General features: G+C 36.7%; 1 protein-coding gene across 2 annotated transcripts in view; it reads right to left on the reverse strand.

The window, feature by feature from the left end:
- The window catches only part of FER (FER tyrosine kinase), a 156,173-nt gene that overhangs the window by 16,478 nt on the left and 121,014 nt on the right, over nt 1-18,681 (reverse strand). The window contains exon 18 of one of the 2 annotated variants that reach the window (XM_064641024.1): nt 6,652-7,431. The exons of the other annotated variant lie outside the window; for it this stretch is intronic. Within the exon in view, the coding sequence (XP_064497094.1) occupies nt 7,278-7,431 (154 nt within the window). The 3' untranslated portion in view covers nt 6,652-7,277. Of the gene's footprint in view, nt 1-6,651; nt 7,432-18,681 lie in introns of those variants that run through there. 2 annotated transcript variants of the gene reach the window in all.

Consider the following 18,681-nt stretch of genomic DNA (forward strand, 5'->3'; position numbering starts at 1 on the left):
TTTGATATATGGTATGCTACAGAGTTAGCATGTGGTATTGTTATATATAGCTATATTGATTAAAGTAAGAGAGCTGCAAAACAAACTCAAATTGTTATTGCTTATACTCAAGTGTGTAAAAAGTATCACCATGAAACTTCAAGAATTTATGGTTTAGGTTCCAATCATAGTTCAGTAATTAGTTTTTTTATCGTTTTACTCAATATAGTCTAGATTTTGCAACTGATGCACATAAGCAATGGAAAAAGTAATGAGGTCGTATCTTAGAGAAAATTTACAGTTAATTGAAACCACTACTACATCTTCCTACCTGGAGTCTGACCTAGTATTTAAACATGTTCTGAGTCAGATTAAGGAAAATCTATATACAGAGCTGCCTTAGGTTTATGCCTCATGCATAAGTCTGATTATTAGGGAAATGTATCATAAATAGTGCACAGTATGATGCTTCTAAATAAAGATTATGCTCAGTTTGCATAATTTTCATCTGTTTCGTATGTGAGTTTTCTTTTATATTCAGAATCATCTAGAGAAAAAGTTTTTCATCCTTACTGAAAATTTACAAAAACACTTGCATGAATATCAACTGGTGTCTGTGGGAGTTAGTAAAGTACGTGACACTACATTCAGGATGTACATAAATTAACACTAGATCTTTCAAAAGACCACGGACACATTAAGTTTTTGCTTCATGAAACAGTGTTTTTCAAGTTGTCTATTAGCTGGCAGTGGGTTGCACAATTATACTATTCAAGCTGCCACGCTGCACACAAGTGCCAAGGGAGGAATCATGAGCCAGTGGTCAGCTAATGGTCCACAACTTGTGCTGATGGACATAACTATCACCTCCATCATGAATCGTATCAGATAGAGAAGCATTTTCATTGCCACCTTCCTTGAATATAAGCAAAATCTTACAAAATAGTGAGTTCCAAGCTATTAAAAATAAGATAAAAAAGGATACATTACTAAACTTAACTTAGTAATAAAGCTACAAATAGCAAATGAAATGTAGTAGTGCTCATTATGAGTCTCACAGTATTAATAACTTTTTCTGCTTTTAGCTAAAACTGTTACATTTTTGAAGCTATAATACTATGTATTACTTTTAATACATCATTTGTAAATAAAGTCTTTTAAGCCCTTAATATGTTCACTTCTGACATAAGCAAATTTGCCTTTTTCCCATCTTCGTGAGTACAGTAGGCTCTTTCTGTCACTTATTTAGAAAATACTTTAGATGTTACACTTTCATTCCTCAGGTATACAAATGTCCTGAAAGAGTGTCTTGTTAGCATTTCTGCTGTCATTTTACATCTGTTTGACATCCTCAGGATTTGTTGCTAAATTTTATAGATATATATCTATTTGCATGCTTAAAAGCATTTTTAAAAGCATTATTACACTGAGAACTACAGCTACATCAAGTTTTGGGGCTTTTTTTAGTATTATTCTGAAGGTTTGGTTAAGATTTTGGTATTTTTCAATCAAATTCTTGACTGTTTCTCATCTTGTTTGACAGCTTCCTTTAAAAGGATGTTCATATTTTTCAGTCTAGAAACAAGAGAAAAATATAAAAGATGCTTTTAGTCATTATTACAGAATTTATAGTCAGAATATGAAAAAAAAATTGTATCAGCAATTATGACATCCATTGATTTAAAATAATAAATTACAGCTTTAATTTTCTTCCAGTTTCCATGATTCTAATTAATTTCTATTGGCTACAAATAAAAGGAAGTAGTTCTAGTATAATATTGTTAAGGGGCATATAAAAACCCTTTACTTCTTAACCTTTCATATGAAATACACACAACAAGAGTTTCATTCCATATGTGTGATAAGCAACAGGAATGAGGGAAAACAAGAAAATGTAAATAACAGGGCTGATGACCAAAACCAATATTAAATCAATATTAAAGATAACATCAATATTAAATACTTATAGTAAATTAGGACTCTTTCTACATGGACATTAAAAACCAAACCAAAACAATAAAAACCCCCACCAAAATCAACTATGTTCTATTTGTATTCTTTCCCCTGAAAAATAAGTGTCTTCCTTCTCCCTAAGGTCAACATCCTGAAGTACAGATATAATTGCATGAAATTAGGTGTCTCTGGAGCATTTTTTTTTCTTGTACAGCATTTGCTACTTACTGCAGTAATTCCAAAACATCAGTATTTCTCTTTAACACAGAACGCAGGCAAATATTCTCTATTTACAATGTTAAAGCTCTACAAATTGGGCACAAATTACACCGAGGTTCTGTAGAATAAGTTCCTTAGTAAAAGAAAAGCTGACTCTCACTATTTAATACTAAGATTATGTAAGTTCCTAGTGCTATTAGAAAATAAGTGCCTTCCTCTCAACTACTAACAAATAAAAATTAGTGTGTAATTTGGAAATTCTCTTTTTAAGCACTGCAGTGCAGTCCCTGTCAACACAAACAGAACATCTACTAGAATCATTAATATGGGTTGAATATGCTCAAACTGCAAGAGGTAGCTCATAGAACTCTGCTATTTGCTATTGAATTTTTGCTAAAAATTCAATAGTCACTTAAAGAGGAATTAGAGGAAATTTCTCTATGCTGGGAGTTGTTGCCACCTGGATTTATGTCTGTCAGTAAAGATGTAAACCTACTAAACTTTAAGAACACATTTATACCCTTTCCCCATTCTCCTTCCACCACCCCAAAAGAACTACAGAGCAAGTAGTATGCAGTATTTCAATGGAATTCCATCAGTTAAAGAAAATCAAAACAAGAGAGTAAACTCCTCATTACTAAACCAGCAGCACAGACTGCCTCACTAAACTAATTAGCTATTTTATATCCCATTCGTGGATCATGCCACTAAAATACTCCTAGGTGATAAAAGCAAGTAATTAGTAAACAGGATCAGTTTATCTCCTCTGCACATTAAATTCAATGAAAATGTCTATTACCTAAACAACAAAAAAGGGGGAGGGAAATGAAACTAGAAGTGAACTCACTGGGTTTTTTGTGGACTGTAAGACACTACCTCACCTTCTAACACCTGAGGTAATTTCCACTGGTGTCTAAGTCAAAACACACCTATTTCAGAACTTCCTTAATATGTACATGCTGCTACTTTTGCTATATGTTGAGAGCATAGCAAATAGCAAGTGCCTAGTAACAGGCTGGGAAAATATTAGAGCTTCAGAAGCACATCCTTCCAAGCATCCTATATTGTCTTCCCCCTTTATACTCTGTTTTAATTATTTCTTCACATTATTTTAGCTATCACATTATGAATACCAATGGAGCAATATTAACTACAATGTTAATAATTTCTCTCAGTTCCTCATATAATTCAAGTCCATTTTTATCTTCATAGATGAACAGTGCTAGGAAAACAGAGAAAGTCCCAGTTAGATGCAGTAGTGATTTCTCAATAATGTCAGGTGCTCTGCTTGCTATTCAGAGTTTTGGATATCGCTCAGTTCTTCTCAAACATAAAATGAGTAACTTTTCCCACCTCACAGCATTAGTGACATGCAATTACTACTTCTAAAGCACTTGGCAGTTTTCAGATGAAGGACTTGAAAAATCTTGCAAAAAGGACTCAAAAGAAAAAAAAGTAACAAAACAACCCTCTCAAAACTGTATTCAGGAGCTGAACTCAATTGTAAACTTATTGTCTGCCACCCACAAATGGCTCAAGGGACTATGCAAATCTACTGACACATTAGAAAACTTTTAAGTTTTATTCTGGTAAGCTACTATGTGTCCTCCATTTTCCTAGTAGGGTAAGGTTTCTGTACCCGCTATTTTAAAAGTGATAAAGATGGGCATAGTACACAATGAGAAGTTTCTGAGGAGAATCAAAGCAATAGACTGTGAAGATGGAAATGAAGCAATAAATTGCTACATCATCTATTCCTCCTCTCTTTTTCCTATTTCTGAGGTTGTCTTCCTGGAACAGAAACATTCCTATCAGCAGCATCTAAATGTTTTTTATCTGCATTGTTTCTCAGCTGTTTTAGAACCAAACAGTTATTGCCTGTATTCTTCAGAACAATTATTCTGATGAAAACAGCATCATACTCATTTCAGCCTATACTAGTCTTTGCATTGATATCCCTGTAGATTTTTATAACCGATTTTTCCTGTGCACTGTTGATTACATGTAATGTGCTGAACAAAATGGCTAATTTTCCGCCCCTTGTGCTATATCTTGAAATAAAAGTTTGCAATTAAATTTTTTTTGTGTGGTTATTTATTTCTTTTGTTTGGCAGGAAAACTTACCTTATGTTTGTCCAACGTGAATAACTTAACAGAAGACATTATTACTCCCTGTGATTTTATAGTATTATTATTCAACATTCTGTATGTAGGTGTCTATTTCCTCTCTAAAGTTACAGGAATCAAAGACTTACATACATACATAATATAGCCATGAGAAGGCCCTTCACAAGTGAAGTTTGTACAACTGCTCAGTAACCTATCCTGCCTCCTCATAAAATAAAGGTTTAGACCACAAGAGTGACCTTTAGCAAAAAAAAATTTACAAAAAGCAATCCTAGCGATGGTCTTAATGAAAACTAATGGTCTGGATAGTCATCAGACTGGAAAACTGGTAACTTTATGGAAATCCTACAGTATTAGGAACACTGGAAAATGAAAACCACCTTCTGGAAATCCTTATGATAGGACAGTCAGAGGAATAACACCACTGCTGGGTTCCATGCAACCACTCCTATGCTCTTGGTTTTTGATAGAATTGTTACAGAACATAGTAAGGACAAATACGGATACATTTATGAAACACATAAGATTTCTAATAGTCCTTAAAAATCTATTTAATATTAATTGAATTATAGGGGAAATAAAGTGTCCAAAAAGTATTTATACAAAATGGATAATGAACAAAGATGTACCAGAACATAAGTTTACACTTTGTGCTTGAGAAATTTACAGTGGATTTACATCACAATCACAATGTTGTCCATTTCCATAATCAGTCATACAACTTGAATGTACTACTCATAGTAAGACAAATACCATTTTCAAGCAAAACTTTCCACTTTATCAATCACAGAAGCAACAGTAGAGTACATAATTGTGATAAAACGTGTATTTTTTGTGATATTATCATGGGTTTATTCAAACTGTGCGATAACACAAAACTCGTTACGATTCTCCTTGTCCTTTTATACAAGGAGAATGACTCAATTTAGTTCCTAATTCTGAATTTAGTTCTGAATTAATCTGTTTCTTATTCTATTCTATAGTATAATGTCAAAATATCACTGATTTCTCTGTTCAGTGGTATTACATATCTGTTTACCTTGTTTACAAAGCTTGGCAACATCTGAAGAGGTAGACTAGATATGGTCGGAGATCATATTCACTTGTCCATTATACATCAGTAACAGGAAAGCTTGCAGGCTGGATTTAAAGAAAATGTCTGGAGTAGCTTCTATTGCTAACTTTCTGATGATTATGTTTTTTAGAAAATAAATTTGTCATTCTATTAAACAAAGTGATTTTCTAATGTTAATATTATAAGGTAGTAAGTTTAAAAAACAGTTGAAGACTAATAATGTAAAGCTGAGCACGAAGAATTGAAAAACTCGGCAAGTGTCCAAGAAACCAAGAAATTCAAAAGCATAATTAGAAAACGGGTTAGTTTTTCACTAGAATAAAATAAGCTGACATAATAATATTGCAGGGTTTTGCAGGTCCTAGTGAAAAAGGAAGTATTTTAAAGTCTGTCTTCTCAGGTTAGTTTTACACCACTGGTATATATCAAAGTTCATGCAGGCAGCAACTTTACCCACTACTGCTGTTTCAAGAGCTAGGACCAGCAATGTTTTATTCTGGAATAATTTAAGTTATCTCTACACACATTTCTATCACTTATATTTACTTCTGCTCCTACCAGCACAGGCATAGATTAATATTTCAAAAGTAATAGATAAGCAAGGACTAAAGTTCATGATTTTTTAGTAGATAAAAGTATTTTATATGGACTAGACCCCAAGACACTTTATTGATGAAGGTAAAATGTGTAAAGCCAATAATCAGGCCACAAAGAAATGAGATATCGAGCATAATTCAGGTATAACAGACTACATATTTATGAAAATAATACACAAGGAATAAGAAAGAAAGCATATAAATTAGGTCCGATTACAACTCAAAAGGAAAAAACAGAGCAGAGAAGCAGCAGAACCAAGTAGTGCTACACAAAAGGTTATTTTATGGTGCAGTCATGAAATTTGGGGCTAGAATATGAAAAAAAATAAACTTCTTGATTTTTTTAAGAGACAGTCATATGGAAAGCAATATTGAAGAGAGATCAATCAACCACAGTTTAAAGCAATTATTCCACTAAAATGTTTCTTACTTAGAGGCAAAAATTTAAATGGATAGCACAGGTAGTATATGCCAGCTAAGCATTCTTAGCAATGGACACCATTGACAAAGATTTACAGTAATAGTTCACTAATTTATAATTTTCTAATCAGAGAAAAAATGTAATTTGCACCTTACAATATCTTTTCTACTTATAATCAAAGATTACCAACAAATGTTTAATGGCACATTAAGATATTTTAGTATTTTAAAATAGTCAGTTTTGTAACTGTCATAACCTAACACAAAGATGGATGAAAATGAAGCTGAATAATAATTTACTAATTTTCCTACACAGCTGTGTAAGATTTGCAGAAATATGTAAGAAATTTCATGTGGCTAACACATTGTAGAGAATTACCTACAGAAACTGGAAGGAATAAAATTACATTAATTTTCTGTAAATTAACAAGCTAGGAAATAAATTGAACCACTGTCTTGCTTTTTGTTGCTATTATTTAAAATCCACAATGCATTTCTTACCTAAAAATAGAACATAAATGTGGAAGAAAAAAACATGGCATTTTTTTCTTCAAAAGAGAAAGAAGAAAGTGATGGAATGTTGATGCAATTTTAGTGAGTACCCAAAGTAGAAAATGTGGAAGAAACAAAAGCTGACAGTGTGCTGATTAAGGATCATGATTACGTCTCACATTGATAACAGGAGATGGGACAGGACTGCCATAGCTTCTGGAAACTGGATGAACTCACGTGTATGTGCACATTTTTCATGGTAAGATTTCACAGCTGGGACGAGTCAAGGCATAGATATTAATAAGTCCAGGGGCTCAGAGTGCAGCACCTACTGAACTCTATCCTTTTTGTTCTACTAAAATTTCATGTCATCTCATGAAGTCATCTGTTACAATATAAAATCCAGACTTCTATATTTAGCAGTAGCCACTCTGTCTCCAGTTGCTGTCTGTTGAATCATGTTCACTCACGCAAACAACAGTGTTGATTGCCATTGGATCTGGAGGGCTCCACTTCCTACAGGGATTCGAAGTTTGTTGGAGGTGAAGGAAACACTTTTCTGTGCTTAATCTAAAGACAGGAATAGAATGAACTACTAGAAAACTATTGCAAAGCCATGGATTTACTACCTGGCTATTATTCTGAAATATTTCCACACACAAAACCATTCTGCCATTACACTGTGGATACACAGGATCCTCTTTGCCTTTTAACGTATTACATTCACTTTAGCATTTGCTGTGGGCAAAGGTCATAAAATAACCAAAGTTCAGCTAGTCATCTGCTAAACTTCTAAATCTTCCTATTTAAAGAGATTATGGGTAAACAGTTTTAAAAGAGGAGGTGTTATAATACATGGCAACAAACCGAAGTTTCCTGTTTTCATTTAGCAGCTTTGTTAATGATCTGAAGGAAAAGTCAAACAAGAATTTAATTAGATTTCCAGATCATAGCGAATTAGGAGCAGCTGCAAGGGCAAATAAATAGAAAGAAAGAAGGAGAGGAGAGAAGGAGAAAAGGAGAGAAGGAGGAAGACAGGAAAAGAGAAGGAAGGAGAGGAAGGGGGGGACAGAGGAGAAAAGAGAAGGAGAAAGAGTGAGAGGGAGGGAGGAGAAATGTCTGTTGGAAAACACAAGGTTAGACTTAACCTGTAAAACAGGAATTACGATATTTTGAAGAATTAAGCCTACATACAGACATTCAGTAAAATACAAATACTACCAGGCAATCATGTAGAAAAAAATAAGAACCAAAGCAGGTATTAAACACAAGTAATGGAATTAAATTGAGCATAGGAAAATAAAAGCTCATTATCTACTAGAGACTGTAAGAAAGCTGTCTAGGAAAATTAAGAAATTATATTTTATTAATGAAGTTACCAGTCAAAGAGATGTACAGACCAATGTCTGCTTCAAAGAGATGGATTAAGTAAGCTAATGCAATTTTTTATTTACTTAAAATAAACATTAGAATTGTCAGATGCCTTGGATACTATCAGGCATATAGTACAAGAACAAAAAGGTAGTGGTCAAAGTAGGAAATTAGTGCATTTGTTCATTTTATCATATATGAAAAGATGACTTTTTCAACCAGTCACATACATGCAAACTCTATCTCTTAAAAAAAGTTTGCAATATGTACTTTTCTTTCCACTTATAACATGAATTCCAAGTAGCTTAAAGCAAAATAGCTTTACAAATTTGTTTTTGCTGTACATGTATTTCAGTTTTAAGTAGAATGCATAGAATTAGATATAGGCAAATTAGGGATGACATTTTTATTTCATGCAATAAAATAAATCAGGTAACTACTGACTAGCTGCTAATTAAGTTATAACTGAAGAGCATAATTTAAAAAATATTCTTAAAAATATTTAAAAATTAGGGAAACAACAAAATTTCAAATGCAATTCATGACACAAACTGCTCATTTCAGCATAGAAAAGTGCTGCAGATGTTGCCATCTGGGTGAAGGTTGGCTCCCACAATGTCAGACTGAAATAGCTGGTACTGAGTCTCCTCAGATTTCCATTACATGCAAGTTACAGAGATTTACTTGTGCTTAGATGTAGGCTGGTTTCACATGTCAAACATGGTCCCACACTGTCTGCAGCAAAACTATCATACAAATTTTGGCTTTCTCAGCTGCAGGCTTCCTTAGAGAGCACCATTTTGTCCTCGTTCCTACCCCATGCTCATGTCAGCAGCACATCAGTGGCACATCAGAGTCCAGCTCCAGGTTTACAAAACATGTACCTCAAGGGGCTCAGAACATCAGTAGAGGTGAACTGTGCAGTTTTAAAGAACAGGTTAAAACCACCAGAGAGAAACATTGGCTTGCTGTCAAGTCTAAAAGATTACCAAGCACTGTGCAAGTTGCTATAAAATACTTCTCAAAAAGGAATTGAAACACTTCAAGTAGCTCCTTGATAGTTAAAAGAAGAAAACACTGCCTGCTCAAGGAAAAAATATGTCTTTATATTTGACATAGAAAAGGTCTTCCATAACTTCTACAGTCTTCTAAGAGTTTTGTCTGCTTGACTCTCTCTGTAGGTTATAATGCTCTCTTGTGGTTTGAGAGAGAGTTATTTACTTACAAACTTATAAACAACTCCATTGCTTGCGGCGTGGGGGCTGTCAGGGTCCCCAGACCTTGCTGCTCTCAGTGAAGTTCGCCTTCACAAAGAAGGCAGCCTCAGAGAACATGGTGCTGGTTACACACTCTTTTGGTCAGGTAAGCCCAGAACAGAAAAGCATCTCTCAGGAGTTGGCCTCATGATCAAAAACTCCATTGTTCCTAAACTCGAAAATCTGCTCACAGGTCACTCTGACCGAATTATCTCCCCAACTCTCCAAGCTGACCCTGCTGAAAAAGATAAATTTTACACCGACCTGCGCTGCCTTACCCAAAAGGTGCCTGCAGATGATAAGATCATTATCCTTGGTGATTTCAACGCCAGAGTAGGTAAGAATTTTGAAGCCTGGAAGGGAATATTAGGCAAGCATGGTGTTGGAAACTGCAATGATAATGGTCGCCTTCTGCTAGAATTCTGTGTGGAGCAACAGCTCACCATCACTAATACTATCTTTCAGCAGAAAGATAATCTGAAGACAACCAGGATGCACCCCAGATCTAAGCATTGGCACCTCACGATTATGTCTTGGTGTGACAGAGAGATGTCTGCGATGTCCACCATACCCACGTGATGGCCAGTGCAGAATGCCAAACAGACCATCGGCTTGTGCGCTGTAAACTCAACTTCAATCTTAAATTCAAACCTAAGAGGGGCAGTATCCCAAGGAGGAGACTCCAAGTTAACAATCTCCAATCAGCCACAGTGAGAAACAAATTCCAGGCAAACCTTCAAACTAGGCTCGAAAACCATTCCACAGATTCTGCAGATTCCTCTCCTGAAACAATTTGGCACCATATTAGAAACAGCATCCTGCAGTCCTCTGAAGAATCCTTAGGGTTCTCCTTCAAGAAGAACAAGGATTGGTTTGATGAAAACAATCAAGAGATCCAGGAATTGTTGAGGAAGAAGAGAACTGCCCACCAAGCACACCTTGCACTGCCATCCTGTCACGCAAGAAAAACAGCCTTTTGTCTTGCATGCAGCAAGCTCCAACAGAAACTCCGTGACATCCAGAATAAGTGGTGGATTGATCTAGCTATAAAAACTCAATTATGCGCAGATATGGGTGATCACAAAGGTTTCTATGAGGCCTTGAAAACAGCATACGGGCCTACATACCGGGTACAAAGCCCTCTGCTCAGCACTGATGGTCAAACGTTTCTCACAGATAAAACCTCCATTCTGAATTGTTGGTCTGAACACTCTCAGACCCTTTTCAGTACCAACCGTGTAGTCCAAGACTCAGCAATTCAGTCCATCACACAACAACCAGTAAAGTATGAATTGGATACTGCCCCCACTTTAGGAGAAACCCTCAAGGCCATACAGCAGGTGAAAATCAGCAAGGCAGCTGGGGTTGATGGAATTCCATGTGAAGTCTGGAAACATGGGGGCCTTGCACTCCATGCTAAATTTCATGAGTTTGTGGTGCGCTGTTGGGAACTTGACAAACTACCATCAGACCTTTGTGATGCAGTCATCATCACTTTGTATAAGAAGAAAGGAGATAAATCAGACTGCTCAAATTACTGTGGCATTACTCTGCTCTCCATTGCTGGCAAAATCCTGGCAAGAATACTCTTGAACAGACTAATACCCAATATAGCAGAAGGAATTCTACCTGAAAGCCAATGTGGTTTCAGAGCCAACAGGAGTACCACGGACATGGTGTTTGTTCCCAGACAACTGCAAGAGAAGTGTAGGGAACAGAACAGAGGTCTTTATGTAACCTTTGTCGACCTCACCAAGGCTTTCGATACTGTGAGCAGAAAAGGTCTATGGCAGATTTTGGAACATTTAGGATGTCCTCCCAAGTTCCTTAAAATGATCATCTCACTCCATGAGGATCAGCACAGCCAAGTCAGATATGGCAATGCACTTTCTGAGCCCTTTCTAATAACTAATGGTGTGAAACAAGGCTGTGTTCTCGCACCAACCCTATTCACAGTCTTTTTCAGCATGATGCTTCCAAAAGGCCACGGCAGACCTCAATGATCAGGACGGTATCTACATTCGATATTATACTGATGGAAGCCTATTCAATCTAAGGTATCTGAAGGCCCACACTAAGACCTTAAACCATCTTGTCTGGGAGCTGCTTTATGCTGATGACGCCGCCCTTGTTGCCCACACAGAAGCAGCTCTGCAGCGTTTAACATCCTGCTTTGCAGACGCTGCTGAGCTCTTTGGGCTGGAAGTCAGCTTAAAGAAGACAGAAGTTCTCTATCACCCTGCACATCAGGAAGTCTTCCATCATTCCCATATCACCATTGGCAAATCAGAGCTCAAATCAGTCCATCAGTTTAATTACCTAGGTAGCCTCATCTCCTCGGACGGTAAGATTGACGGAGAGACAGACAAAAGGTTAGCAAAGGCATACAGTGCTTTCGGAAAGCTTCATAAAAGAGTTTGGCGTAATAAACACTTGAAGAAAAGTACAAAGATCAGTGTTTACAGAGCCATAGTGCTGTCTACTCTCTTATATGGATCCCAATCATGGGTCATCTACCACCACCACCTGTGTCTCTTAGAATGCTTCCATCAACGCTGTCTCCGTACAATCCTAAACATCCACTGGTCAGATTATGTGACCAATACATCTGTTCTAGAACAAGCAGCAGTCACAAGTATTGAGGCCACGTCGCTGAGAACACAGCTGCGATGGGCAGGGCACGTCTCCAGGATGAAGGACCACCGACTCCCTAAGATCCTGCTTTATGGTGAACTTGCCACTGGCTGCCGCAAGAGAGGAGCCCTGAAGAAAAGATACAAGGACCCCCTGAAACAACATCTCAGCCTTGGCCATATTGATCAATATAACTGGTCTACTCTGGCCTCCAATCGGGAGGCCTGGAGACACACCATCTATAACGCAGCTGTTTCCTTTGGGAAAGCACGCAGGATCACACTCGAGGAGAAAAGACAACGCAGAAAGAATCATGTCTTGCAGAATATACCATCTAAGGAGTCTTTCTGCTGTGCCTTTTTGTAACTGGATATGTCTATCTCATATCAGCCTCATTAGCCACCAGCGTGCCTGTAACAAATGTGGATAGAGCCTTCCCAAATCTTCATTTGCGAAGCCTAGCCATGATATAAACAACTAGTTTCAATTTACAGCTGAAGTCCAGCTGTGTTATAGAAGATTAATGATATATATAGAAGTTAAACAACTGTAACAATATTATTTTACACCTCAGTTTTGCTAAAAAAAGAGAATAGCAGTATGAAATATTCTGTCATCTCAATTTTGCTATCTGTTTATCATACTCGGAATTTTCATTCAGGAACATGACAATCCCTGGCCATTATCAAGTTAGAGAAATATCAAACACAGATGTATGACTAGTTTTTATCAAAGCAGTTACATTAGCTTCCATAAAGGCTATTTGAAATATGAAAGGGAGGCAAGGGTGGTCTAAGTAAAAGAAAATGAGGAGGGAGTGGGACTTCATGATTCCATGCATGACCCTGCAAGGAGGTTAAGAAACTAGTCCAGACAATCCTTCTGCAAGAGAGGTTGGTCTGCACAAGCAACAAAGGGAAGAAAGAGTGGCTTTCTGGAAGTGAATAAGAAGTCAGTAAGGTCTATGATACCAATCAGGAAGGACAGTCAACTGTTAGCGAATAGGAATGGAGATTTTGATAACCAGGTAACTACTAAGAAGCAATACTCCTAACAGGAAAGTTTAAAACCTTTTTTGTATGCTTATTGATCATACATACTGGTCTCCAAAATCCAAATTGCTTCCAAAGCAGAAGCCTTTCAGATCAAGTATTTTTACTTATTCTGTTATCCTAACTCCTATATATAGGTTTTTTTTAAATTGGGGCTTGGCCCCTATTTCACCCATCTATTTTTATTTCCCAGAAGCCATGACACTTGACCAAGTATCTGACATCCAGCATTGCCAGGAGCTTTTTCTGTCAGGCTTGAATGACTCAGCTTAAATCTGTGAACAACAAAATATTGTAACATTGATTCAACAGTTCTTACAGCTCCATGTACCTTGATGATCTCCATCTGTCTTGCAAACCAGTTAACATGTCAATACAGCCCTCTTTGCTGTTTACTGCCTTGCATCAGAGATTTTGAAATAGCATTTGACAAAGAGTAAGTCCTTATTTCAATCAATACTCACAGTGATATGAAAATGTTTCATAAAAGCATATCCATGCGCTATAATTCAGCTGAATTAAGTAGAAAGAGGCTGAGAACAACAGAGCAATGACAAAAAGAGAACATAACATGCACTCAGCTTTCTGTGCGTTTTATTTTACTCAACTGTGATTCCTTTAAGAGAGATTAAATTTGATCCGAATATTTTTTGTGAGCAGTACCTATTGGAACTGAATTTACCTTCAAACTGAATGGAACATCCGTAACTTCTCATAAGTTTCTCTTAGCTTTATGAGAAAAACGTTCTGATTTTCAAAAAAGACCAATGAGCTGGAAAATGGCTTTTCCTTTACTACTTGATATGTAGAACTATATGCCACCTATGATCACAAAGAAGTAAAATACTCTTTTCAGTTGCATAAAGTTTAAAACTAACTTATTTCATGAATGCACACTAAAACCCATTACACATCCTTCTCTCATCTGTTTTTCACTATGCCCACAGCGACATACCAATGCTGAATATGACATATCAATGATAAAACTAATGTAAAGCTCAGAGGCACTTCTGAAAAACCTCCTGAGGCATTGGTAAAAATTACATTAGAGTAAGGTATACCATTACTAGTTCTATCTGAAAAAATAGTTGATAAACATTTTGTCAAATCCACAAAACAGGTGTAACGTAGTATGCATATATATAGAATCATAGGATCATAGAATCAGCTGGGTTGGAAGGGACCTCAGAGATCATCAAGTCCAACCCTTGATCCACTACCGCTGTGGCTGCTAGACCATGGCACTAAGTGCCACATCCAGTCTCATCTTAAAAACCTCCAGGGACGGACAATCCACCACTTCCCTGGGCAGCCCATTCCAAGCCTGATCACCCTCTCTGTAAAGAAATTCTTTCTAATATCCAACCTAAACCTCCCCTGGCACAGCTTAAGACCATGCCCTCTTGTCTTGCTGATAGTTGCCTGGGAAAAGAGACCAACCTCCACCTGGCTACAACCTCCTTTCAGGGAGTTGTGGAGAGTGAGGAGGTCTCCCCTGAGCCTCCTCTTCTCCAGGTTGAACAGCTCCAGCTCCATCAGCCTTTCCTCATAGGACTTGTGCTTGAGTCCCTTCACCAGCCTTGTTGCTCTTCTCTGGACCTGCTCCAGCACCTCAATATCCTTCCTGAACTGAGGGGCCCAGAACTGGACACAGCACTCCAGGTGTGGCCTCACCAGCGCTGAGTACAGGGGAAGAATCACTTCCTTGGAGCTGTTGGCCACACTGTTCCTGATCCAGGCCAGGATGCCCTTGGCCTTCTTGGCCATCTGGGCACACTGCTGGCTCATGTTCAGTTTCCTATCAATCCAAACTCCCAGGTCCCTTTCTGTCTGGCTGCTCTCCAGCCACTCTGTGCCCAGCCTGTAGCGCTGTATGGGGTTGTGTGTGTGTGTGTGTGTGTGTGTGTGTGTTTATAAAACTTAAAAAAGGGAAATAGGGTATTTTCCTCAGGAAAGAAATATGGGAATTTATTATTCATTATCACAAACAGGCTAAGACTTTTTTATTAAGATGAAAGTAGTTTCCTGTCTGAGATAATTGTGGTACATTCCTCATTGGAATGAAGAACTAGTATAAGGAAGCCAATAAAATATTGAACCAACTTATTATATCAGTCCAATATTTTCAGGAACACTGGTTAGAATTTTCTGCTGTAAGACATAAAACAGGAACAGTTCTACAACCTAAAGAAAAGAAAACAGTGTACATGAAAGAATATTTTAGCTTTACTAAACAACATTGACACAGGTGCTTACCCTCCCGTCAACAATCTGTGCCCAAAGAACCACCCTATACCTCACTTCTGAAGCAACTGGTATAGTTGACTGCATTCTCATGCTCCTCCCCAGTCCTTCTTCTTCTGCTTTTTTCTTATCCTATCATCTAATTCATTGTTCATCATCTACCATAATACCTCCTTTACCAACTGCAAAAATGAAATCCTGCAGTCTACCCTTCTTAGAAAATAATTACATTTCACCCACTATTCTCCACTGTAACAGGACTGTGAGAGTAAAGAGAATATTATTTATACTATCTGGAAGAGTTATATGACTTTATGGTCAGCACAACAGCTTTCACAAACACTTAACTGCATGCTATTTTTTTCTTTGTTTCAATATGCTGTACTCTCATTTTTTACTTTTTGTTTCTTAATTAGAGAGAGCCTGTCACTCATGAAGTGAGTAGATTTATTATTCTAAAAACATATTATTCAAATTATTTTACTGAATAATACTTTTAAATTCCTAATATTTATCAGCAAGAAAGTGGTATTGCAGTAAATACAAACAAATGTAACACAATAACATAACACTTAAAATGCTACAGGTATGTTAAATAGAATGAGGAGTCTAAGAAAATTTGTATACAGTTCTTTCAGTCCCATTTGCTTTATTCCTAGCAAAGCTTACTCATTTTTTAGGAGTGAATTTTCTGTAGCAGGGATACATCATGAGAAAAAGACAGACTAATTCAACTCCACAAAGGCAAAAAAAAATGTTGTGGTGTCCCTTTAGACTCTGATGATCCCTGGAATCCAAACATGACTTCAGCATGGCAGAAAGACCAGAGCATTATTTGAAATTTCAGGGAACAGATTCACTGTTATTCATGTACATGTGTAAGAGCTGAAATACCAGCTAGCTAGTAAAACAGCTGTGCTTTACCTAGGCAGTAACAAAAACCAAAATATATCCTTCCTAACAAATTTTCCTTTTGCATAGTTTTTTCCTCATTCACATCTTAGCCAGTTATACAGTAAAAATCTAGAAGGGTAAGGACAATGCAAAGGAAGGGTATGAAATTATATAATGAGAAGGCCCAGACTATCAGAAAGTAAAGCAACTTTAAAAAGTGGGTTTAGGGTCATTTTCTTGTAAAATATTATCCTTAGAATGGCAAATTTCCTTTATATTTGTATACAACTTATGCTCCTTAGCAGGATTTTTCATGTCCTTTCTTCATGATGCCAAATCATCTACCCAGTCTGCTGTGTAGAGGAACCCAGTTCCATGCTCAGCCTCACTCCTTCTCATAAATGACTGGGCAAATGCCTGTAGAATTATCATCACTTCCCATCTGTAAACTACTCCTTGAGCTCACTGCCCCCAGTACGCTGATTATAGAGCTTATATCTCAGTAATTTTCAGTCGTTATCATTCAGGCATTGTGGTCCTTGAATGATGAAAGCTGACCATTTCCTTAGAACAACGATGTGGATTATATCAGTGCAATACTTCAAAGTTCCTTTACTACTACAAAAATATTGCGAAACTTCCATCCAGTATGAATCCAGTGAGCATCACTCTCACTTTCCCCATGGCAAACAATGTATTAGGCTTTCTTTAATGAAAAGACAGAGTAAAGAGGCCAAGTAACGTTAGTGGACACAGCAGCCCTGAAATCTAAGGAAATTTTTGTCAGGATAGGATAAGACATCAGTTGGGGTGGGCTAGCAGGGACAATCTGAATGAAAACCTTGTTCTGTTCTCATCCCCAGTCCAAGGATTTCATTCACAAGTGCTGCTGTATTAGTTTACTTCAGAAGCACAAAATCTGCAAGAGTTAAATTAAGATCTCAGGTCACATATAAGTTATACATAAACACAACACTTGAGGTTCCCTAAAAATACAGTACAAAGAGTCAGCTGATCAGAATGAAGAAGTTACCTTCTAATGGTAAATCCAACCTCTAATTGCTAACTGAAAGATTAGATGTACCAAAACAGAAAGCAAAAATGGAACCTGCTATAACTTTCTAACTATTGTCAAAAAAAGCCAGATTTTCAGCTTCTCTCATATTAGCAGTTATTGGTGAACTCTATTACCACATTTATTTTTATTAAAATAGTTTATTGATAATATTGACTTTGCATTTTTAAAAAAATACCTAGGTCTACAAAATATTTCAGCAGCAGCATGACAAACAATTTAAATATTATTATCTTTAGTTTAACTCTACACGACATTTTAAATCACCATGCTAAAACTGACATACTGGAATCTCAGAGATCTGAAATTGGATATTTTCCCCATTTTATGAGGAACACATAGAAGATGATATTTAAGCACATGCTGAATAGGAAGTACTAGGGAAAGTTTAACATAATATCAACCTTATTGAAGCTTTTAACAGCTACTTCAAAATGTTAATATAAAGAACTACCTTTGGCTGATCATACTGGATTACCCTGATGCCATTCAGCCGATATATGGGCTGTGTACTGTTTAGACATAAAATGGAACCTAAAGGAAATGTCAATTAGGCAAAAATAAAGATGAAATGTTATAACTGCTTTTTCTAAAGAAAATAAAAACATGGAAAGAAAAAGATAATTTCCCTTTATTTATTTTATACAATGAAACTTCAATTTGGCATTCTAAACCGAGGAACAGCATACTCTAATATCCTATACTAAAACGGCCTCTGGGAACATTAATTATTAATATTAACCTCGAAAGGATCACAGTTAAACAACAACTTTCTTTTCTGCTTGCATGAATAGATGCCTTATAATTTAATATTTTAAAAGAAGAGTAGTAAGTGGTACAGATAATTGGTGCTGGAAATTCCCAGTGGCAAACAAAATCTGTCCTAACAGCAGATAAATAAAGCACCTTGTTATTCCTAAAGAAAAAAAAAAAGGCACCAGAACTTCCAGTTCTATCATTAATATACCAATCATTAGGTTAATATAATAATTTGCATAGTCCACTGCTTGTTTATCTAATACAATAACACGAAAAAGCCACAATTCCAATATGTATTTCCTACACACTGTGACCACTCACTCCTCTGGTAACAGGACTGCCTCAAGCATAATTCAGGAATATATGAAAGATAGCATGGTTGTATTGAGATAGCATGACATGCTGAGAGTTACAGTGAACAAAAATGTATTCAGACCTTTCTTATACCACACTCAGACCATCCAAATCCATGCATCTGTTACTCTAATTACCAGCCTTCTGCAGCTGTGGCAAAGCTAAATTTGTGATGGCTAAT

The sequence above is a fragment of the Pseudopipra pipra genome, chromosome Z, assembly GCF_036250125.1.
Source record: "Pseudopipra pipra isolate bDixPip1 chromosome Z, bDixPip1.hap1, whole genome shotgun sequence".
Taxonomy (NCBI): domain Eukaryota; kingdom Metazoa; phylum Chordata; class Aves; order Passeriformes; family Pipridae; genus Pseudopipra; species Pseudopipra pipra.